Source organism: Bombus bifarius, unplaced genomic scaffold (assembly GCF_011952205.1).
Source record: "Bombus bifarius isolate JDL3187 unplaced genomic scaffold, Bbif_JDL3187 scf7180000007975, whole genome shotgun sequence".
NCBI classification, from domain to species: domain Eukaryota; kingdom Metazoa; phylum Arthropoda; class Insecta; order Hymenoptera; family Apidae; genus Bombus; species Bombus bifarius.
This window is the reverse complement of record NW_022884361.1, coordinates 409,581-434,932: the sequence shown is the minus strand read 5'-3', so window position 1 is coordinate 434,932 and position 25,352 is coordinate 409,581. Positions and strand designations below refer to the sequence as shown.

At 37.4% G+C, this 25,352-nt stretch overlaps 1 protein-coding gene across 1 annotated transcript; it reads left to right on the top strand.

The window, feature by feature from the left end:
- Positions 1-339: 339 nt before the first annotated feature.
- On the top strand, positions 340-23,578 carry LOC117217250. Its single transcript, XM_033464724.1, has 4 exons — positions 340-2,425; positions 17,682-17,778; positions 19,414-19,729; positions 21,565-23,578. Exons 1-4 carry the CDS (start codon positions 2,277-2,279, stop codon positions 22,002-22,004), a joined length of 1,002 nt encoding a protein of 333 aa, XP_033320615.1. The 5' UTR covers positions 340-2,276; the 3' UTR covers positions 22,005-23,578.
- Positions 23,579-25,352: the final 1,774 nt, after the last annotated feature.

Here is a 25,352-nt window from a genome sequence, read left to right as displayed (position 1 = left end):
GGACGACCCAGCGCGATCGAGCGAACGGTACGCGCCTTCACGAGGAGGTACATATCGAGCGCGTCCGCCGCTCGTGGGAGTCCGCGAAGAGGGGTCGCAAGAGAAATAATACAGTTTATCGTCGAAGCGACCGACGAATTTCTGCGTAAAGCATTATATATGATAAAACGCAATCCATCGCTTCTATTCCTTTGCTTTACGTATTAGGAAGGATAGGAAAGAGAGAGGGGCAGAGCGAGTGGGAGCGGATCTACGTAGAGGGGAGATAGGGTCGGGCGATTTAGTAGTAGTGTAGAGTCCCGAGAGGCAAGAGGAAAAGGGGACAGGCAGAAGGTAGCGAAGGCGCTGCCCTCAGTCGGTCGGCCGCTTCACTACAGTCAGCATACACAGAGTAGAGCAAGCGATTGACTATACGTAGTCTTTGCCTAAGCGCGCACTACACTCTGTGTGTTCCCGTTTTTCGAGTGAAGGCTTCGAGCTTCGTTCTGCCCGCTCTTTCGCTCGGTCGGTCGGTCGGTCGGTTGGCGGTGTGATTGTGAGTGTGTGTGCGCGCGCGTACTCACACGCGCTCATCCAAATAGAGACAGACAGAGAGGATAGAGAGAGAAAGACAGATACAGAGTGTTGAGGAGTCGTGCAGAGACAGGCGCGCGTACACAGCCATCGAACGTGGTGATTCGTACGGAGGCGGACGTGCGATAGAGCTAAAAACCGAGGCCGTTTCTTGCGAGGGAAAAAGACACGGCGTTGTCCTTCTTATCTTCTGGTCATCAACGTCACATCGTTGCCGTCGATGAGATCGTCAACGGGTTTTCGTCATCAACGCTTCAGCGTAAACTTTTTCTGCTCGACAAGAAGATACACGAACAGTTACATGGGAACAGTCCGTACAACAACCAGTTCTGACAAACGGGAGGATCAAAGACGATCGTGAGTAAATAGAGCGAGAAAGAAGGGGGTGGCACGTACCCTTGCGGAACGCGCGTGTATAGTATCATCCGCGCGACGGACGATTGAAGTACGGGAGAACCGTCGTGTGTATTCCGAGAGTTCCTCCGTATATCGGTGCATACGTGCGTGTACGAGGACTACTGAGAGAGGTGGGGGCAGATAGACTCTATACTTCGCGGACATCCGGCGGGGAAACCGCATGTATTCGTACGAAGCTCTCTGAGAGAGCGAGGGAAAAAAAGAGGAAGGATCTGCTGGCGCCGAGGGAAACACACGGGTGCTCTCTCGAGTGCTCGACGAAGAGACTTCAGAGAGGAGAAAGGAGGTTCTTTGCGTTCCGATTGCTCGCGTATCTTACACGTTCTCCTTTTTGTCCAGCTTAGACCGAGCCAGATATATATCATTGCTTTTCATAGACGTGGTATAGAATATTAGAGAATTCTGTTATTTATCGTAATCCTCGTATCGTTGATCCTCGTGTGTGCGTGCCCGCACGCAACGGTTGAAATTTTCGGTACAAATAATAAGGGTGGTGGAAAAGAGGTGGAAGGACGTGACGGCGAGAGAGAGAGAGGTAGAGTGAGGGATCAAGGGGGAAAGAGAGAAGTGAGAAACACGCCGAGCAGTGCTGCTCTCTATTGGCGACGTCGAGTCGCGCTCCCCACCCGGGACAGTCGAACGAGGTCCGAAGGCGAGTTCTCGGCGTGTAACTACGGTGATTTTCCCTTACGAGAGTGTACGCACGAGACCTCGTAGCTCTGGAGCACATCACGCGTTCCGCGTAAACATCTCTCGACTTAACGATATATATCGGTGGTCTAGTATTAAACTAGAAACGTCAATCCTGGGAAATACAGTGAAGAAATATCTTTCGGAGGAAATCGAAAAACAGCTAGAAGGAGAAAGAGACAGACGGAGAGAGAGAGACACTGGTAGTGAAGTCCGCTTTACACGCGTGCTATCGTCGATAATTCTCTCTCTCGGAACGCGATCAACTCTGTGTGTGCGCCGATCGTGAACGCGTCCCACGCGTGTGTCGCGTATCACCGCCGCCGGTGAAACCAAGAGAATTCGAACGAGTCAGAGGGTAAAATAGGATTTCTCGCGTGGTCGGTCCTCTCCCGTGGCACGCGCGGAGAGGGGTGCACGAAGAAGTGAGAGAGGGAGAAGGAAAGAAAGCGAGATATCGCTCGACGAGGATAGAAAAGGAAGAAGAGGGAGAAGGAGGGACAGAGAGTGTTGAGGGGAGCGACGAAGACGTGTATAGTGCACAGAGGCGTCGGTGCTGCGCCCCAACGGCCGTTCGTCGAAACTCAGTTATCACAATGGCTTCCGTGAAAGACACAGCAACTTTCTTCGCGGAGGGCACAGCGAGTCAGTTCGAACACGTCTTGAAGCTTTATCCGCAGGCCCTCAGACTCAAGGCCGATCGGAAGACGAAAAAGCCCGAGGAGCTGATCAAGTTGGACAACTGGTAAGTTCGATATAACGTCTGATATTTCGTCGACATATTACGCCCGATACACACGGGCCCTCCTTTTCAACGAGGGGCTTCCACCACGGGCACACACGGGACAATGAACCCGTGGCGCGCCAGTTGCCACCACATACCGCATGTTGTGTGTGTTACCCGTATGGCCCCCTCGTCGGACCTAGCTGCAATTTCAGATAGTATATTTACTCTCTCCTATTCCCATGATCGACGACGATCGCCGGAGCGGCGGCTTCGAAACACGGTGGCCGCTAGATCGCCTTTTAACTAGTCGTAGAAAGGATACATACTCGTGTTGTCACGTGGTGATTCTATTAACTCACTTTTTTCCTCTTTACTTCCTTTTTCTTTGACAATAATACAGTATGATATTTTGGTTAGTTTTAATAGTAGTAATTGGATATTTAATATGGATTTTCGCCACGATAATATTGACCTAGGAATTTTCGTGGGAATTTTGTGCCACCTCATCGAGGAAGTTTCGACGTTGCCATTACGATCTCATGCTCTGCTATTGTATTTGGTGTTGTTTCGTGTGACAGCGTGTTTAAAAATTTTAGAAAGAATGTTACGATGCACGAAAAAATACGATACAATTTTTTCTAAATATTTTTCTGTATTTCCATGAATGTTAAATGGATTTTCGAGCAAGCGTCGCGCTGGCAACGATGCCAGTGAAAGAGGCGACTCGCCGGCGTCGCTTTCACGGCGTCACACAACTACCTTGACTCGTTCGGACACGATTAACGAACCTTTCTCCACTCTTGTTTTCACAATTCTTTTTTTCAATGGTTGGTTCATCTAGCCTATATCCTCATTTCTTTTCCAAATCAAATGATTAACTCTTTGAAATATTACGATACGCAACTTTGCAGTTAACCCTATAGACTGTTTTCTTTAGCACCAATGATACACTCTTGCACCTTTTATATTCAGTACGATTTTCGCATGTTTATACTATGTGAAATATCCTAAGATGTTCATTTAAATATTTTCGAATATCTAATTCAGGATCATAATATTAGACATTCAAACAAAAAATTTCAGAAATTCTATACTTGCAACTGTTTCGCAAAATTGTATTTAATCAGCCAGGTTTTTTAGCAAATTTTAGGTGGTGGCATTCTTTACAAATGTATTTTCGATAATATTCATAAATTGACTTACTGCTATGTATAAAATGCGTACGTTTATTTTCTCTACGTGAATAGAATTCGTATGTTCTTTATCAATAATTTGTTGCCTTTCAGATTCGTGAATATTTAAAATCTATTGTATAATATCTATTGATATTCCAAAAGTTGTACAAGACAATTGATTACCCTTTTTTGAAACTAGAAGCGCTATCACTAAACATTTTCAGAATTTTCTTCTATTTATTCATCCTTTGCCAAATTTTAAATTATATATAATATTCGAATCAAATGACATTGCTAAATCCGAAACCAATGTATATTCTCCCTGCGGAAATCGTTTTCTCACATCTTTTGTCATGTCAAATAAGCTTTTTGTTCCACAAACTGAAGTCTTTTGTGTATCCTGCTCTGACCTATACTTCTTTCTGTTTAAAATTCAACTTATATTTTCTTACCATGCTTTCGTAAGTTATATAGGTTAGTGTAATATTTTTCGCATAAAGGCAATTTTACAAAAGCTTATAAAAGGAATCACTATTTATTTATGTATTTACATAGAAAATTTTAATATGTGCCATTGCGTGATCATGAATGCGAATTCAACTAGGTTAACTCGTAAACTGGTATCATTGAGTCATTCGAGACTATAACAATTTAAGGTTAGATTACTTAATTTTTTGACTTTTTAACTTAATCTAATTCTATTATACCGATCTTCATCATGGAGAATGTAAAGTACAAAATAAGATAAAATACTCGAAATTTTAGTAATGTAACATAAATTATCATAGTTTTCCATGAATCAACACAGCTATTTGAGGTTAAAATATATGTGTGTATTTTTAGGTCCGTAATTAAAAACTAAACAGTGTCCATTGTTGACAGCCGTCAATTGGTTTTATGTCATAATGTTCTTTTTATGTTAAACAGTGTCGATAATATTTTTGATAATAATTAATTGGCAATTGTTTATTAGTGTAGATTCTTATCATTAGATATGCTTGCTGGATAAAGTGTAAATTTTAAATGAAAGAATAGTCCTCCAGTATCAAATATAACAGAGCTCTGTAAATTGTGAAGTAAGGTTATGTCAATATTGTCCAACTTTGTTTTATTTTATTCATTCACGGTTTAATTTCACGCACGGAGATCTAAAGGTTTGTTACACGTGACAAACGTACTTTAATTCGTTATTACGTTCAACGAAACTCGTGTAATTTGATAAAATATTTCTAGGTTAAAGTTGCGGGATTCCATAGAAAATCAATGCAAGACTATTTTTCTTTTTTCAGAAATACTGCATGATATAGGAAATTTATATTTGTCGAGAATTTGGATACGAATTTATTCGTCTACAAATTGATATATTACTTATCGCGTATGGAAATATGTAAGTTCTGTAATTACCAAGTAAATAGTAAAGTTAACGTCTATTAACTTTTACTATATTGAAAAGAATTTCGATGAACATTGTGTTTAAGGTTAACAAGAGCAGTAATTTATGGTCACGTGATATGATGCAGAAAAACACGTTATCGAAGGACATAAATAATGTAACATGTAATATTTTGTCAAGTTACAAATGTAAATAGTTAATTGTCAAAAGATAGGATATGTAATAAATATTTCTAAAATTGAAGAAAGAGGTTTATCGTAATGCTTCATAACTACTTCAATTTCTTCATATTCCGTAAAATTCTGGGATCTGAATGGAAAGAGCAAATCCTTGGAATTCGTTTTATAATCACATTGTTGGCAAGCAAAATTTAATAATGGGAATAGACCAGAAAAAGTAGCAAATGAAACGTTAACACAATGTTTGCTCTTAATGAGATAATACACACATATATATTTCTCTATTAACACATTGCTGGTTAATGGTGGTCATTCGTAACTATTATTAGAGAATGATTTTTGAAATTGGTCGAAACATTTGCATTAAATAAACAGTTATTAAAAAGTTAAAATTGTTCGAATGCTTTTTGACTTATTTAGTATTTCACATTGTTAGTATTCAAATTATTGACAATTTTACGAACGTAACTGTTTATTTAGTTTGAATATCTCAATTAACGTTTAGTATGGATTATTCAACATTTAACTCAGAAACATTTGTCATATATGGTACACGATATAACTTATAATTATTATAACGAAGATTAATTGCTTGAAAATTGTGAACCTTATTATTAAGTACTAATATTTCTACTAATTAAATACCAATTACGTATCGTGCTGAAAAATGATATCACTACGTCGCTATTGAGGACACACAAACTTCACGTAGTATTCAACGTGTACATATATCAAAGTTGAATGATTTTCATAAAATTAAAAATTGTATCATTTTTCATTCAAGAGCTTCGTTCGTATACCGAATATTTTACCTCCGAAGAAAATTACCGACTCGGCTTACAAAGCGTCAGCAGCAGCCCCTTAAGAATCAATCCTCTCTCGTTACACAAATTACCAAAGACAAGGCGTTGGATAAAGCTCGTTTATCAAGACCGACGCGCGGAATTTGGAGCGTGGAGACGATAAAAACGAGGATTTATCAAGGGGAATCCGATTTGTCTGGTTCTACTGCGAAATTATAGAACGCAGCTCGATGTAAACTCGACTGAAATTCGGAGCGAAATGCTCGGAACCGGGACAGTTGCCGTTGACGAGGCGTCCGCGAGCGACAACGAGGTTTCCACGGCGCGTGCTTCAATTCCACTGGCGTCACGTCTGGCTTAATTAATTAAAGGCAGGTTCGAGACTCGTTAAATTCCACGTTACGACTTTTTAGTCTTTCCTACGACGACCGGGAATCGGGCAATAATAATGGAATCTTTACCATCCACGATCGTCCCGCGTTCCGCCGTTTAATTATTCATTCTCTGTTCGATAGTGCCCTCTCCTTCCACCCTTCCCCACCAATTTCCCTTTGTTTTTGTTAATTCCGCATACATCAAACTAGCGTCAATCTTTCTTCGTTTCTCTGCACATCCCCTTTGATCAGTCGTTCGCTCTTTTTCCTCTTCATTTTTTCTTCTTTTTTTTAACAATCTATACACACCTTGGAAAACTTATCCGTGCCAGTTAAACGAGCGATTACGAGAAATTGAATTGTTGGCTTTGGGAAAACGCGTCTTCTTTGTGCCTGAAAGGGGATGAAAAATCCAAGAACGATATTTCTCGGTACTTCGCTATTTATCATAGCTAAATAAATCTGTGATTTTCTCTTTATAATGTTTTCATAAAGAAATATTTTTAATAGGGCGAAAGAAACTTAAGGGGACGTTAACACTCTATAAACAAATTGGATCGTTGATGATCCAAGAAATTTTATCCTTGGATCTTTTGTTCCGGGTTTTCACATTTATTTACTGTAGCACAGACATTTATAAGCATCCCAGAATTTTATCAGACTTCTGGAGAGTCTGGGGTAATAAGAAAATTAGGTTTGCACGCAGTTTGTCTATGAGGTATGGAAAATTATGTTTGTCTGCGAAGAGTATATACGAACAAAGTGGTCTTCAGTATCTCTAAACATGTTATAGATTTTAGCCACTTCTTTTTATTTAGCAAAAACCTATAGAAATCTTTCAAAACAACCACCGTATAATTAATAAGCGTTGAGAATTTCTCGTGACAAAATTTTCTATAAAAATAATTTCATCTAGAAGAAACGTCCCACTTGGGGATTGCGATTCTTAAATTTACAAGTCGAGTTCTGTGCCTTTACTTTACTTCACGCTAAGGAAACGAATGATTACGATAAATTTAATTGTTGACTTCAGAGAAATACATCTGATCGTATCTAGAAGAGCTGAAACAAGGAATCCATTGAGCATACATATTCCAACGGAAGTCATTGGATGGATACAGCGGTAGACGAATTTACTGAACCATTTATTGTTACTATTATTTAATACATGTAAGAGAATAATTTTCTATGTGGTTTTTCTTATTGATAGTTAACTGGAAATTTGCAACTTCGCGATCGATGTGGAAGTGAAGAGGCTTTGCTTGCAGTCCTCTTCTAGCTGAAAGGCGGAGGGGAATGGTACCGTTGTTTTCATTGCTGGCAAAGCTTGTTTACGTCAAGGCTACTTTTCTACGGCGTCCACCGATGCCTTGTCATCGTTACGCGATGTATCTGACTTCCTCGAATCATGTTCAGTGAGCGAAGCATGGTAAACGAATTGTGCGTCAGTGGGAATTGCTCTGGGAGATGAGATATTTTGGAAGAAGTGCAACTTATGGTGGCTCGTTAATTGGCTCGTTAATTGGCTTATTAATTGGCTTACTTCAGGGTTACTTATAGTGGTTCACGAAAGTATGTGCACACTCACCATAGTGAACTTGAATACTTAACATAGAGACTCGTTCGACATTCTTGAAATACTAAATTTGGAAGAATTTGGAGTTATTATTACGTAGTTGATATATTATATCTAAAACTTGCTGTATATCTAGCGACCGAATTTTCAAGTTTCTTAAATACTTCTTCTTTATTGAATTACTCTACATATTTGTAGACACATGGCCAAAATTTGGAGCACTTTTACTCATTCAATAGCTCTAACTAGTCTAATATATTAAAGTCCTAGTCAATGTGAAGTCATAGTTTCAATTTAGTATTTCATTTTTCTAAATTACTTGATATATTTAAAATGTAGATCGTCGTTAATAATCGAATACTCCTAAGTTCTAACTTTCTTTAAATATCTCACTGTTGTAAATATCCTACAATACGCTTAGTGTACCCGAAATTAGAGCCTTAATAATCAAATATATATTTTCAATATGCAATGTTCAGTACTATTTGTATCAAATTGCTTCATCTTTATTCAAACTCGCTTCATATTGTTTATTATACTTTTAGACTCAATAATGCCGCATGTAAACCTAACACCGGGTCCACAAGTTTTTCAAACGTTCCCTCCTATGTGTCCTAGCGATTATTTCTCTTTTCATCGTTTGTTTTTCTAACGCTGTAAGGAACAGTTGCGTAACACCACGTGTGCTTCATGGCAAAGAGCCCCAACGATGCAGGTCACAGACGGTTGTATTTTCAAAGTCGGCTTTCTCTTCATTGATACTCTTTTCTTTTGTATCAGCCGAGAGTCGCATAGAAGTACATCGCCAAGTAGCTTCTTAAGAAGATAAACTTACAAGGATTGCGGACACGGCTCGCCAGTGTCACTCGCCAACTGAATACCAACTCGAGGTGCTTGAATTTTCCTAGCTCTTTTACATTCGGTTAAAGATTACCGGGAACAGTTTTTAAATTTATTCTATGCGCCGCTGGATGATCAGGTGGATGAAGTGAAAGTATAGGGAAATACGTTTTCCTTGAGCTGTACGACAGTAATACAGGTGTTACGACAGTAATAGTTCGGTTTAGATTATTTTTAGGTAATACGACGATATTACGAGTATTACTATAATAATAATCTGATTTACGTTAGTCTATGTCTTTCGCTATTACAGGTGACTATTCTCGTTAAACGCCAAAATTATCCTATACTAAAAAAGATAACTGCATGTATCGTTCTAATTTATACCTACTATCGTTGAGTCATAGGTGATTGCAACTGTTCGAATTGAGTTATTATTGAATTGGATCCTAACCTAATTAGGTTTAACCCTTTCGGCACTAAAGGTGACTATTGTCATGAAACGTGAGTCTCGTCGTACATTAAATGTAACTATATATCTTTTTCATTTACAGATAGCATCGTTGCTTCGTAAGTGACTATTACACTTTGAATAAGGTTATGTTATATTTAATCCTTTCTACTTGCTATTAAAGGTGACTACGTATAGTTAGAGAATAGCGAGCTCGTGGTAAACTAAAGATAACTACAACTATTCAACGAGTGTTCACTATATGTTAAAGATGACTATAATCGACTAACATTGAACGCTCGTTATAACCACGTATGAATATAGTTACACGAAGTTGAACTCTTTCCATAGTAAAATATAACAGAATGATTATGAACGAAGACACTTATACGACATCTTGAAAGATAAGTTAACAACTCTGGTTGAACACAGCATAGTATGCTATTTTCTCATTTGCTTTCTTTTGCTCAATTTGCATTGTTACGCAATATGTTTACACCAACATAAAATATAGTCTCATGACTCAGTTGTCTCGTGAATGTAGCGAAAGGATTAAAGTGTTTCATTTCAATAAAGTATTTCAGTATTTTTGTACGATATATTTTACGTGGTAAAAGTTATTAATGACCTTCGTTGTGTAAAATAAAGAATACAGGGTAAAGTAAAATCTAAATCGAACTGCGATAGTCATCTATAAATCAAAGAGTTAAAGGGAGATACTATAGCTTTGAATCCCATAGGATCACTGACAAATGATGTGAGTGCCAAAACGAAGATCTTATGTGTAAACAAATGCCATGTGCTTATACATTTTGGCACTCCGGTTAGCTCTATTTTGAAATTGTTCTGAAAGCTAAAACAACTTACTCTGGCACTTACAGTGTTTACTGCTATATACCTATAAAATTTTATGGACGTAGTTGTTCCACTTATGCTTATGTATTTAATTAGATAATCCAATGCGAACAGATGATTATTATCGATATACGACTGTGTACAATATATGTCTTGCACTGGATATGCGATAGAAGAAAGAATCTTTGGAGTGAGTTTTGTAGAATAAAAATAACAAGCCTCTTTGTCTCTTCGGTGGTCCTGGGAAAAATTGTTTTATGTCAAATGATTAATTCTTTTGTCCCGTTTAATTTAAAGAATAAGTCGCAGAATAAGAAGTTAATTTTAAAAGCAGTTCAGTCAATTTAAAACGTTAACCAACTTACCAACTTCCTGTGTTATTTCATAAAAAAGAAATTTATCGAACAATTAATTTACCTTAAAAACCTATGGCAATTTAGAAGAAAAGTAACCTTTAGTTTTTTACTTAACTGATCCAGTGTCGAAGTTACTAAAGGAAGAGACTCAGGGAAATATCTCGCTAATCGGGATAGAAAAAATTCTATTCACGGAGATTAAATTACGCATTGTAGTTAGAAAAGCAGGTAAAATAATCACCATAAGTATATCGACTCTTGCACCTCTGGTAATTAGAATTCTTTCTTGAAGAAGGGACAGGTGAAAAGCAACGTTCGCGAGGTTGAGAGACCGCAACTTTTTGCTACGGTCAAATTACGCTTTTCCGGTTTGCAGTTTGAAGAAACCCGAGGGCAACAGGATACTCAGGTGAAGAAGCAGGGAGAACCTTTCACGACGTGGCGAGGGAAACACGCGCAGAATGATCATCGCGATCTATTCGCCTACATTTTCCTATATCATCGGGTTTTCCGTTAGGTGATACACAAGTTCGCTTCGTAGAAATATTTTCGCTGATTCACTCGTTCGTCAAAGCGATGAAAACATTGGGGTCAAACGGTTAGCGATCGAACGTCGAGCTGTAGTCGATGTGGTCATCGCTGCTCGATTCCTTTTGTGCTTGTAATTCTAATAAATATCTGTTTCGTCGTCTTCACGGAGTTTCTACGGTTTCGTCGATTTCGTCAATCGTGAACTATGGGAATGGGCGAGTTTCGACAGTTTGGTCGCCGATTTTTGTTCTGAAGTTACGGTTACAGTGGTTCTCAACCTTGTTTTCTCCTAAGACTCCTTACTTTATCGTGGTTTTTATTTCATCGTGTTTACGGAAATAATTTTAATCTTGTTGGAATTTTAGCTGGCAGAAAATTTATATATGAAACTTTGACAATGATAGGCGTGTCTGTTATTCATTCGGAAGAAGAAGATTATCGCAAGATAATCTTTGTAAAATTAAGATGCTGCAGGTGCTCAGACCGGTTCTAGTGACATTTCTCGTTTTATCGTGGTTTTTGGAAATATTATTTTATTGAACTCTTAGTTGGCAGATTAAAATGTACGTTTATGATATAATTCTAATTGCGAATATTTTTAATTGAGTCAATTGTATCCGCGTATATCTACTTGGAAGGATCATTTTTCTTCCTATTTGGTGACTTTCTACAGCACCGCTGAAGCTTTCGCGTTACTCTTCTAGCGATAGTTGGGATAATAAGCGAATAATAAACGGTAATACAAGGATATACAAAAGAAGTTAGGTGATTTTCGGTAACGTTGCATTTGAGTTCGGTGCTTAATGGGCTAATGATAGAAGAATTCCGAAGAAGGAGCAAAAAGAGAAGAGTAAGGATACATCTGATCGCGTTAAAGTTGCTTTTTAAGATCTCGTTGTGATTCATGAGTCTCCTGTCCGATTCATAGGTTTCTTTGCACGGATATTGGTTGGAATATCTAGCGAATGACTAAGATATCTTCGCATCTTAAATGTCTTATTACGGCTCTTCAGCCGTACAGTTACTAGAGTCTTTGAGAAATTCAATTTGCCAAAAATACTCAGTTACAAAAGTCCAGTGGATTCCAAAATGCGAAGTATCAAAGATATTTAGAATTCACTTCTTCCACTACTAGATACTTTGCACAAACACCTTGAGCAATCAAAACAAACATCCGGAGCACAAGAAACGGCCACGATTTTAGAAGTATCATAAATACTTGAACCTCTTGAAACTTTGCAAATTTATATAAACCTTCATCTTTGAAAGTTGTCATTCAAAAAATGTATCAACTGACTCTTTGCAATTCTCATTTACAAATTACAATATCAGGAACACGAAAGACCATCTAAAGTAGCTATTTAAAAATTCACTTGATCCAGTAACAGATACTTTGCGCTTGAGCCATCCGCATAAATGAGAAGCAACGAAAATCTCCGCAGTTCTAAAAGTATTATAGGTAATATAGCATCGTAATTTTACGTAAAATTGTATTGGGAACGATTTGGCGCTAATAATATATTAATGGACACGTTTATAGCGATGAGAAACGGTCGTGAAAACGATTGGTGCCGCGACTATTGGGCAACGTGGTGTTTCAAAACGCGGTGAAAATGGCCCGCCGTGAAAGAGGAACAGTCCCGTGGATGCGCGTGCTTTCCAGGCTTGTTCCACCTTGGAATTCGCGAAATATTCCCGCGGATTACGGGTAGGTGCGCGCGCGAGGGGGGGGGCGGAAATAAAAGAGGCGAAGGATCGTCGTAAAAGCGAGCTGGAAAAATAAGGCTTGTAGAGTTCTCGCGAGGCACAATCCTCCTCCTCGGCGTTTTAAAGCACGGCGATTGTGTCAAGGTTGTTTTAGCGTTGCGTGGCGTTCTGTGGCGTGGCGCGCGAGAGCCTCTCAAAATGGTTGCGCGGCCGACGTCCTGAAAAGGTTTCCAGCTATGTCTCAAAAGAACCGTCTACACCAAAGAAATGCTCCGTTACGACACTTTACTCGATTGTTTTCTTTCTTCGACTTTCTAGACCTGGACGATCGACAATGAATAACCATGCGAACAATCGCAATCACATGCATGGTAATTGCAATTTCTTGCTACTTTGATATTTAGATCGTTTGATCTTGTTTATTGGTATTTTTTTTTTTTTTTGTTTACGGTTTCTCATTGATTGATCGAAGATTTTTCCGTGCATTTATGGGAAATTTAAAGATTCACGTATGTGCAGAGTACATATCTGTAACTTGGTGCAAGCAGTGGCAATGTCAGTATTTATACGTCGAGATATTAGCGCCTAGAGGTATCTTAAAAAATTCGTGTTCAAATAGTTTGTCACACGGTAGTTTCTGCTGTTTCAAGTTTTTTTTCTGGTAGAAAAAAGCAGAGTCGAAGCTTATACTATTTGTGTTTTTTATGTCGACTTCGAACCTTTTGCAGAAAGTTTATTGGCATTGACGTGTACAAATATAACTAGCTATTTCTAGATAGAATTTGAAATTGTCTGTGTATATAATTGTTTGGGAACTCAATACCGGGTTTGATTCAATTTTCCAAAAAAGAAACAGATATGGTATTAATTATACTTACCATTTTGAAACTAAAATTTTGCCATTTTCTTCCTGCTGTTTGTCCGTGGTCTTCTATATTTTATTAAAAATTATTTAATCATTATTTCGTAACAATTTTTACGATGGAATTTTACTCCAAAGGTAAAAAACTCGCGGAACTTCAAGCATTTTAATACATCTTGAAAAATGAATAAACTCTGAATAGAATATTTTAATAAAGTAAGGTAGAGTTCTCGTCATAACTCTCGCTTTGTGAGACAAATCTTTGCCTTACTTTGATCCTACTTTTTAATTACACTCATAAGAGTACTACGTGTTTACCAGTTTCACTGTAGAAACAGATCCAAGTTTTTCGACGTCTAATAAATAATATTGCGAAACGTATAATATAAATACATGATATCTATGATTTTTTATGGAAATAACCGAAATATTATAATTTGAAGTATATGCTGTATGAATATGTTTAAGAAAATTAGACTGTATCTATAGGAACCCGTGTAATATACAGTAATAGTTCGTGGTAACTCATATACGTTACGAGTTTGTAAGATTTTGGAATGTACTTGGTTTATCAGCAAATTGGATGAAGCCAATTAACAATTAAACGAATACTCGGCGTGCGTTCCTTTTAACGAAGTATTTTCATCCACGTAAAGACATGTGAAATTTCACTTTGAAATCTCGCGGAGGAACGCCCACGTTTGGTATTAATTCAACGATCGACGAGAATCAAGCGAATGGAACTCATTTTTGGGGCTTCTTTTTTCTTATACTCTTCCGCTGTCGAAGCCAGTGGAAAAGAACCAATCCAATATCTCGTTACTTTTTTCTAAGAAAATCATAGAAACTTTCTATCTTTATCAACTAGTCGATAATAAATATTTATTTATTCAAGAGAAGCAACCCAATGCATAATATAATAAAAATAATAGGAAATTCGATGCAGGAAAAAAGGAAGCGGATAAAATAAATTTAATTTAAAAGATTTAATAAATACCAACCAACAATAAGAATAAATAATATGGCATAATCATATATACATATCAAGGTTTATCCAATTCTTAACAGATTTCTGTTATTCCATTCACAGTCTTTAATATCACTCAAATGCTTGTTGTTTGTAAATTTAATTTAAAGCGACCTAGAAAATACTAACCAACGTTAATAATAAATCATATTACATAATTACACATTTAATTACGTATGCATTAAGGTTTATCCAATTCTCAACAGATTTCAGTTTATTCTTTCTTTTTTATTCTTTTTCTGCTCTGAAATACCATTCAAATACCTTTCGTATGATTTTCAACATTTATTTCAATAAAAATTAAAATTCATCTGCTTTTTACAAGTTCTGGTCGCCGTGGGTTTTGGTGAATTATCGTCAGGATATCGTGCAAGGTTTATTTTACCCGCAAAAGAACTCATTGTATTCTTATCTCCGCTTTATTGCGAAAAGAAGACAACAAAAATACCAAAAAAAAAAAAGAGGGAAGAAAAAGAAAAAAGAGCCGTAGAGCAACGACAGTTGAACTCTCGTTTGAGAAATTACTTTTGGCTGCGAGACAAACTAACCGCTCTACGGTTTCCTCGGTGGTCTTTCCCCTTCTTCCACGATAATACTGTTCATTATCGTCCAAGTTTCACCGCAAACCAAAAATCCTAATCTTCAAACCGTTCCATCGCTCTTATACGGCGCGTAATTGGAAACATTCTGGGATCCTTTCTGCAACGTTCTATGAAAATAACAGCGGTCTTTTAAATTTTACTTTCGAAAAAAAAGCAAGAATGTTACCTCGATGGAGAATTATTAGTTTTCTTTCCTTTCATTCAGGATTCTAGCTGACAGGGGGGGGAAAGAAATTAAAGTTGTGTTATTAAAAACTTGAGAAGAGATGCGTTTCTCTTATCGATCGATAAAAACAGAGTTTAAAAAAAGGATTCGATTCTGAAAGTGTTGGCAATTGGAACACTAAAGTGTTTGATTTTATTCGAAAATTCCGAGCAATGAATCTCCCAGACTTCGGAAATAAAAACTTTACCTTCGACCCTGAATTATTAAAAATTTTAATTCGACGATAATAACTCGAATTCCCTATATTCTTATTAGTCACTGGAAAGCAACCTCAGCAGCGCAAATAAGCTAATTATCAAGAATACTACTCGTGCACAACTATACGGTTACGTACTATGAATCACATACTGTGATTTACATATCGCAAATTTATACTCGCGAATAAGTAAACAACCGCGTGCGAGTAAACAAATGAGAAAATCGAGCCAAGTACATCGAACGTGATTGGGAATCAATCGAACGTATCCGTTCTACTATCGGCCACTGCAATCAACGTAATACGTTAATTACCACCTCCACGGTGCTTCACGTGCTCTCTTTCAGACAGTGAACCGCCTAGCAGCCGTAATTCAAGGAAACACGCGTCCAAGTGTCACATTATATGAATGAAATACAAACTATCCGTAACTAAGTTTAGCCGTTCAGCCAAACAGCTGATCTCAGCCGACCTCCGAAAGTACCTACAATAAAACCACGCGAGAGAGTGCTCTCCGTATCTGTCTCTGTCTCTCCCGTTGCACGGCCGTGTTCACGGATGCAGCCTCCGAAGAACAGAGAACTTGTCTCTCGGTGTCGATGACCCGAATAATGGGGACGAAGAAAGAGTTCGCTGGGAAAAAGAGGAAACGTTACCTGAACCGGGACGTTCGCCGCTAAATGAAACCAGATTCTTCAGAAAACGGCATAAAATAATATGAAGAGAAAAAGTACTGCTCGGTATATTAGAATACGAATGGTGATAGGCAATGGCTGAGTCAAATACTGAGACTTTAGCATTGAACATTTGGATTACTCTCTATGTATAATGAGGATAGCCGGAATGAACGTAATTGGTTTTCAAATGTTTGTTACGGTATCTGTCGGATTTATAATTTATTATGAAATATGCATGGAATATAGTGGGTAGCGTTTAAATGGGAAAATTCCTTATATTAAGTTAAATTTAATTTAATTTAGTTCGTAACCGTTACGCGAAATAAAAATTTTGTAATTTCGCTTTTATCGAAATTGAGAATGTAAGAAAATATATAGATGACAGAAATAGGCGTAGAGGAAATTAGGGATTAATTTTTCCCTAAATTTTCTTGCATTGTATACGCGTTGAATGGGAGGAGCACACGTTTTCTAGTGGAAATCGTTCAACTTAAAAGCGATTTCTTGTTACGATGTTGGTATTTAAATGCATTCAAATTTATGTAATTAAACTAACATGTGTTTGTCTGTGTGGTCAGCGTAAATTACGTAAGTATTAAATTAAGAAACGCAAAGAGTGAAGATGGAGGTCGAAGGTGGATGTGATCAGTTGTAAACATTTGGATTCGAAACGTTTGAAGTGTAGAAGTGCTTAAATTCTAATTCGAATTTTCTGCCTGAACATTGAGTAATATATTTATTTTACACATAGGCTGATACAGACACTAATATAAGTTAGCAGTACGAATATAGAAAGGGAGAAAGAAGTTTTGAATAATATAATGATGCCTCGATAATTTGTAAAACAAATGAGTCAAAACTTCTATGATCTGTACTCGAGACTCGTAAAAAGAATCACCTAACTTTCATAGTGAGGAATCTTTCTCCTCAAATTAAAAAATGATTTATTTAATATTTCAAAAATATATAAAGTTCGCTAAAGGACATCATTAAGAAATGGAAATCAAAATTATTAAAGTCTGTAAAATTCTATAGTGATCCTGAAAAAAAAAAGAAACAAAAATTATCAGTTGAATTAAAGAGGGATTAAATGGATTAAAAGAGAATGATAGGTTGAAATAAAATTGGAAGGTTTTAGAGAATAGGGAAAATATAGAAATAAAGTAGAAAGATGTTTGATGGAATATCGGAAAATCCGACGTGGAGAACGTGTCCTCGATTTGGCTCGTATTCCATCGCCGATGTCTGCCAGACCACGTGAGCGTCAGTAGGTGGAAAACCGCTTCTTGCGGCTGCATTTTTAATCAGTATTCCACGATTTCTATGTTCCATGATACTGCTGGTTACGTAATCGTTCCCCTGTAACCGTGATCTTGCATACTCTGACGTTCCATTCACGACTGTCTTCGCTTACTGACCATTCGGTGACGTTTTCTGTCCGCAGGTATCAGAATGAGCTTCCAAAGAAGATCAAGTCACGCGGTAAGGACGCGCATCTCAATCACGAAGAGCTCGTACAAACGATGAAATGGAAACAAATAGTGAGTCGATATTTTTGTTCGATATTATTCTCTGTTATATTTTCGTTTTCTAACTCTCTATAACTCAATTCTTTTGTTCAAAGTTAATAACAGATCTCAGTCTTTCGTTAATCGCTTAGTTCGATTTCTTTGAGGAAAGAAGCGGTAGTGTGGTGCTATAGAGAAAAATTCGTAATATTCAGGAAAATTTGTATTCTTTGTTTTTTCAACTTATCCGCTCTTAGAGAATCATTGCCTTGAAACACACTGTATAAAGCATTAAACAGTCGAATTATTCAAGAACTTTCTACTGCTTTACAGTAGTTTAACATTGGGCGTTAACCCTCTTGTTATACCAGCGGGTATATAGCTTTAAAAAATGTATAGAATTTAAGATTTGAAATTTTGTTTAATTACAGCTCTAACAGTCTAAGCAAGCCTAAAGTTAATTGCTCGCGATGAAATATTTAATGTTACGAGATATTCAATCTGCGATAAAACGGATTAGATTTGAATGTAATTGATTCTGTCTGACAATGGACTAAAAGATTCATCATTCAGGTCACGTGGAGTTATACAGGGTTGAATGTAATTACAAGAAGAGGAATTAGCTCTTCCAAATGATTAAATTAAAATTGACACTCTGAAATAGTCAAACCTCAATGTAAATATGCTTTTCCAACTGTAAATAAGTTGTTCGATTACGCAACTTAAAGATAACGGTATACACCAAGTTCATGATTCTTCGCTAAAATGCGAATTAGACTCGTGGGTAGCTTGTAGACTCAATCGAAGTTTTACAAGTTTCAAAGTTCATTTGAACAGTATATATGTCGCGCACGGCACGAAGATTCCAAACGGGTTTTAATCGCGGCACACGTTTCACTTTGATTATAAATTTTAGTATCCCGACGAAAATAATTTACTGAAGATACAAAAAGGAAAAGCAGATTGATAATACAAAAACATATATACGAAGGATTAAACTTGTTCTTTCGATGTCTCTTCGAAATTTAATCCAACTGTGAACAGCTGAATTCCGATAACAAGATTCAACTTGTACTTCCATACTGTCATTTTAACTTTCTTTCAGGAAATATATTTTTCGTACGTACATATCAACCTGTTAATTCTTAATCAACAAATTTTTAATCGGAAACTTCTACAGCCGTGGAATTAAAAATGAATAAAGACAAATAAACCTTCGTTAGATCGATCTTAGTCCTTGTAAATGTACGTACGAATGTAATCTATCTTTAATAGAAACGAAGCGATATGTAGAACAGTAGAAGATTTTCAAATGTCGACACTATCACGCGCAAAAGATTAACAATTCGACTTAAGACATTTCCTGTAATTAGAAAGTTAAAAACTGTTAATTAAAATTCAAGAACTAATTCTATAATTTATCGAACACAACTTGGAAATTTCGACATATGGTGGTACCTACTATCTTGAAAAAGTATTTCTAAAACTCGTGTATCATCACCATGTGCGATAGTAGTATACGTCATAATTTATTTCATACGCGCTGAAAGAGTCGACGAAACAGGAAACGAATACGAGAAGTAACGTTCACGTGGCTTTCGAGTCATTAGTCTAGCAAATCGTGATGTTTCCTTTAAACGTTGGATCTTTTTTTTTTATTATTTGCAGCGTGGGAAGTTCTATCCTCAATTGTCCTATTTAGTAAAAGTGAACACACCTCGTGCTGTGATGGCTGAAACGAAGAAGGCATTCAAAAAGCTTCCAAACCTTGAACAGGCGATTACTGCCCTCTCGAATTTGAAAGGAGTAGGCACCACGATGGCGTCAGCCCTATTGGCAGCAGCATCACCGGAGAATGCACCCTTTATGGCGGACGAATGTCTGATGGCAATACCGGAAATCGAGGGCATCGATTATACTACTAAGGAGTACCTCAACTTTGTTCAGCACATTCAAAATACCGTCGAGAGGCTGAACAAACAAAGTAAGTGTCTCTGTTAATATACGTTTAACTCATTTATCGTCGATTAATTATCGAACGTAGTGTCCTTAGTTAAATTTAAAAAAGGGAAAAAGAGAAGAGCGATACATGGAGCAAATATCGAATCGTTCAACAAGTTTTCTCGCGATCTTTCGTATCGGAATTAACAGAAATATCAGTGTAATCGAAACGTCCAATTCATAATTCTTCGCACGAACTTTATGCATTCACAATATCTCGAGATTTAAATGATTTTTGATAAAGGCTTATTTTTTCATGTATCCCTCATTTTGATTTTTTTTAAAGAAGCTTTATATCTTGGTCGTCGATAGTTCTAGCGTCAGGACAATTTGGAAACAAGTTTCACAAATATTTGTAAAACTATTTTATCACTTCAGTATGTATCTATATGTACATATTGATTATTCATTTCTAAACACATTTCCTTTTCTTCTAAGAACTTCCTGTTTGTCATGATGAAATTACTATATTGGAAGAAAAATAAGCAATTTTTTATTCAGCTCTTCTACTATTAAAATGTATATATTGGTTTATGTGTGTAATTGAGATTAGTTAAGTTATTTGATTTCAATTAAATCGAGATGATTAGCAACAGGATCCTGTTGCGGATTAAAAACACTCTTTAGAGTTTCTAATTTTCTGTTCATTATCACGTCGACTGGCAGTTGCTTTAATCTGAAATACATAATTCGAAGCTACTTTATCTATGATTTGTACGAACAAAAATGAATAATTTATTTTGTATGAACAGAAACTTGTACTAATCACATGGAACTTCGTTTATCTGAACTTCTTATTGAACCGATTAAGTCCACTTATCTTAACACGAATTCCTATTATTTAGACAATAAAGCACAAGCAACGAGGAATCGATGAAGTATTATACGAATTGTTTGACCCCCAATGGATTCAGATAGATATACTTCTCCACTCGAAACTACTTGAATTCGCATAATTCGATTAATCTGAATTTACTTGATCCCCTATCACTATTATATCAAGATCTCACTATCACTCTTGTTTCCCAATTAAATCAAATTGTATAACATCACTGTATCGATTAAATATATAACTCGAAACGAAACATTAAGATAGTATTTCGACGATCAGACTGCGGATATTTATGAAAATTTATATTTTTATGAACAGAATCTAAGAGACAGAACCCAAATCGGTATTGATTTCACCTTTTGTATATTATAACAAGTACAGCAGTATCTCGTTTGTTTGAACGAAACTTTCGTTAATATCCGATTAAATAAACTCCTGTCTATTCAATCCGTTTATCTGAATGTCAACTCTTAGTATATGAACGAAAAATCATAGGTGGTGAAGAAAATAAATAGATACTAATTACATAAACTATCTGTCTTCCAACAAGTTTGTATAAACGGATTTCTATTGTATCTTATTTTGGATATTTTGTATGTTTTCGTATATTATCATGGCTACAAAAAGTATTAGTATAGTAATTTATCTTTAATAGTGTTTGTAGACTACTTAATTAGGCTTAAACATACTAAATTTTATTTGATAATACCTTCGATATTATACCCTATAATATAACTTATTATTAAGCATTATTACCTTCATACAACTACAGAGATTCGATCCTAGGAAAATGGAATGCAGAATTTGATAAAAAGAAATACTTCATTGGAAAATATGATCATGCGCCAGTACTTTTCCTAGTCACTGCATGTACGTTTCTTCATTGAAAATTCCCATAAATGCATAAAGGTCCGCAGTCTCGACGATCCTTATCGCCTAACGATTAAATATTTAACAGACGTTTGGTTCTTTTTTTTTCATTGCAGCGTCGAACGGCAAAACCTGGAGTCCCCACAGGGTGGAACTCGCCCTGTGGACCCACTACGTGGCGTCCGAGTTGAAGCCAGAGCTGCTGGACGGCATTCCAGGCTCCACAGAGAACGGGAACTCTCATCCGCCCAGCAACGGCGAGGCGACAGAACCATCGGACGACAGCAATCAGGAAGTAGCAGTGAACGGTAAGGAACTAGGCAGTATTGATCCGGCGGCCATCGACGAGAACAGCATGACCACGTCCTTCACCGAAGACTCGATGGATAAACCCGCTACGCCGATTACAGCGGCCGTTGCCAGCGAAGACACGAACGATTCACTCGCCACAAACGACAACGACGACAGCAACAACACGCCTCGACCGACAGACAGCGAGGACACCGAAGACTCGCAGGACGTACAGGAGCCGCCCACCAAGAAGAGTAAGAAGTGACCCACCGCCAGCCAGGGAGCCACGAATACGAGCAACAACGTCAGCACCCTCGTGTCGGCCGCTAATCTAACGCTGATCGCAGCGAGGCGCTTCTAAAAACCGTCAGGGTCACCGATCAGGGTCGTGGATAGTAGACCTGTAGCCTACCATCGCACCATCACGATCGTTTTGATGATTCTCCTTCGCTCCTGCTCTCTCTCTCTCTCTCTCTCTCTCTCTCATTCCTCTCTTCCTCTTTAACTCTCCAACTATGTACCTTGCCCATTTCTTTTTTTATTTTTCTTTGCCTTCTTTCTTCCGTTCCTTTCTCCTCGCCGTGAATTATTTATCCTAGATTCATTAAATTCGTAAGGTTCCCCTTTTTATCTCCTCGTTCCTTCTCTTCACTACATCCAGTATCTTTGGTCTTGTTTCGCCTTCTTTTTGCTATTGTTTGTAGAAATATATCACGAGACCTCGTTGTAAAATAGTGTTACTGCATATATGATGAAAGTGGAAGTTGTGTATAAGCATCTTGCTGGTCTTTAGATATCCATCGCGCTAGATCGGAGGCAGAAAGAAGAGGTAAAAAGCTCGATATTTCGAAGATTTCCTTCTTCATTCTCATCGTTTTTCTTTATATTTTAGTGACTTCCTCTCTGTTCTTCTTCGCGTCCGTTTTATCATATCGACCGATTCTGAACAGGTTCTTTGGGATGATCGTACGATTAGCGTTATTCGCGACATTTCACGTAACTTTTATACCATGTGATAATAGTGATAGCTACTTTCTTTCGACTCTACGCGAAGGAAACCTCGAGATGACAGAGCTTTCTTCCTTCTTCTGCTGCGCGTCGTAGTTTTTAGGGACTCTGAATATTTCTCTTTTTTCTTTCTTTTTTCATGGAGATCGAAACGAAGTAATTCCACGCGGTTACTGCCTTTTGAACAAACACACGCTCCCCCTCCCCCCGTTTCCGCTTGTTGCGCGATAGCAAAACGACGTAGCGTTTAATTCAAGAGCCAAGACATCATTCCTTTTTACCATGATTTGTACCGGCGTTTTTGAAGGCCACCGAATTACAAAGGGCGATACGAAACGGCGTTGACGCATGTTTTTATCTTCTCCTTTGTTCTTTTTGTCAAAAAAAATGAGAAAATGTAAAAAAAAAAAGGGAAAAATCGAAAAAATACCGTGAATGAGGTGTGCATAGTGAATGGAAAAAGCGAAGGGAAAGAGAGAGTGGGAGAGAAAGGATGAGCGAGAACGTATAAAACCGGGTGTGAGAGAGATATCGAGTAACTGATTCCGTGACCAGCAAAAAAGAAACAAAATAATAATAATAATAATGATAAATGAGAAAAACGGCGGTACTACACACACCGATCACAATGATAATATTACTATTAATAATAATTATTATTATAATTATAATACCGAATCATTACCATAATTTATATATCTAAACAAGAAAAAAAACTGCATGTCAGAGTGATGCATGGAGCAAACCAAATACCTTGTAAGTAAAAAGATACTTTAGAAACAAATAAAAATAACGCTTTTTTGAGTCCACCAAGAAAAAGAAATACGAGAACGAGTGGGCGGTCGGACCTGCACACACATACACATAACCACACACTGATTCGCGCGCGCAAAACCGTACACGAATACCTGTATAGAATGCGGCCATGATAGCAAGTTTGAAGACTAATAGAATGAAGGGACAAAGACACCACACGTATACCACATCAAGGTTTTCATGTACAGGGATTTAACTAGTATTTTTGCATTATTAAGGATTATTAATTGTCCGAGGGAAGACGGAGCCGCGACGACGAATGCGAACCGAGGAAGAAGGGGTGAATGACGACGATGACGGTTATTGGACGGTTGACAAACGAACAATATATATCAGTAACAAACCTAAGACAGGAAAGAGAAACGATTAGGCAAGATAATAGAAGTATAATGACGAACTTTGGAGGAACTGAGGAGAGAGTGAAAGTGTTTAAAGAACGAGTGCAAGATTGCGAGAGTGATAGCGAGAGAAAGAGAGCGAGAGAGGAACAGAAGAATAAAGTAAACCACTATAGCTTGATCAAGAACGTTCATTCAAATTTTATATATATATATAATATGCATATATTGTATAATATATATATATATATTGTATATATATTATATAATATATATTTGTAATTTAGAACAGCGTGGTCAGGCTACTTTAGATACTGACCCTATTATTAAACGATACACACGCCATTGTGGCAGCTATGCACTTGTTTGGCTGCACTAGAATAAAGAAAAAAAGAAGAAGGAGAAATGGAGGAAGTGAAGCAACCGACGCAAGGGACACACCGACAGTGAGAAATCCACCCCTTCGCGCGAACAGTTCGAATTTCTGCTGTATTGTCGATGATGATTATTATTATTATTATTCCTGGTGAATTTTTACCTTAGTACGGAACGCGTTAAGACGGGTGTTTCATACGAAGCAAATCGGTGTGACAAATCGCTGCGACAAATCCGGCTTGATGCGGCGCGGAGTAAACAATGTCACTCTCGACGTGTCAGCATCGTTAGTAGTGACAACGGGAACGATTTTTACATCGTGAAGCGATCTTACGAACTAATTCGCCGGCTAACACGTAAGTGAACTTCTGCGAATGAACGCGACGGCAAATGAGAAACAAAGAGGGACGTGGATGAATAGGAAGAAAAGAAAGGAAGAATGCAGCAAGTATGAATCTACTTTAACGAAGAGAGAAAAACCGTAGTGATCCGTTCTATTTATTTAGCGCCTAATTTATTCCGTATCGATCGTTTCGTTGGCAAGGAAAGAAGATATATAAAAATAATATGATGATATATTTATATATATATATATATATATATGAATACATAGACACGTATGCGTGAGAAGTCCCCCCCCCTCCCCCCACCCCCTCCTAAGTATTTCGGAATTAAAAGAAAAGGAAAAGCTGGGGGAATACAGAAAAAATGTATGAACGTATATTTTTTTGTCCTTTTTTTCTCTTGCGATAATTAGAAAGTAACTCTTAAGTAGTGATTAAATTGACGGTGATGACTTTAAGATTGCTATAATATACATATTTGTGAAGTACGAAATGGCGATTGATTATAATACTATGATGATGATGATGATGATGATGATGATGATGAGGATGAGGATGATGATGATGATGATGATGATGCCGACGACGATGATGATGATAATGATAATGATGATGGTGATGATGATGACGATGAAGAAGACAGTTATGGTTATGATTATAATTACGATCATTATTATATTATTGCTGCTATTACTGCTATTACGAATGACTGCGAGCACAGTTTTTATTGTC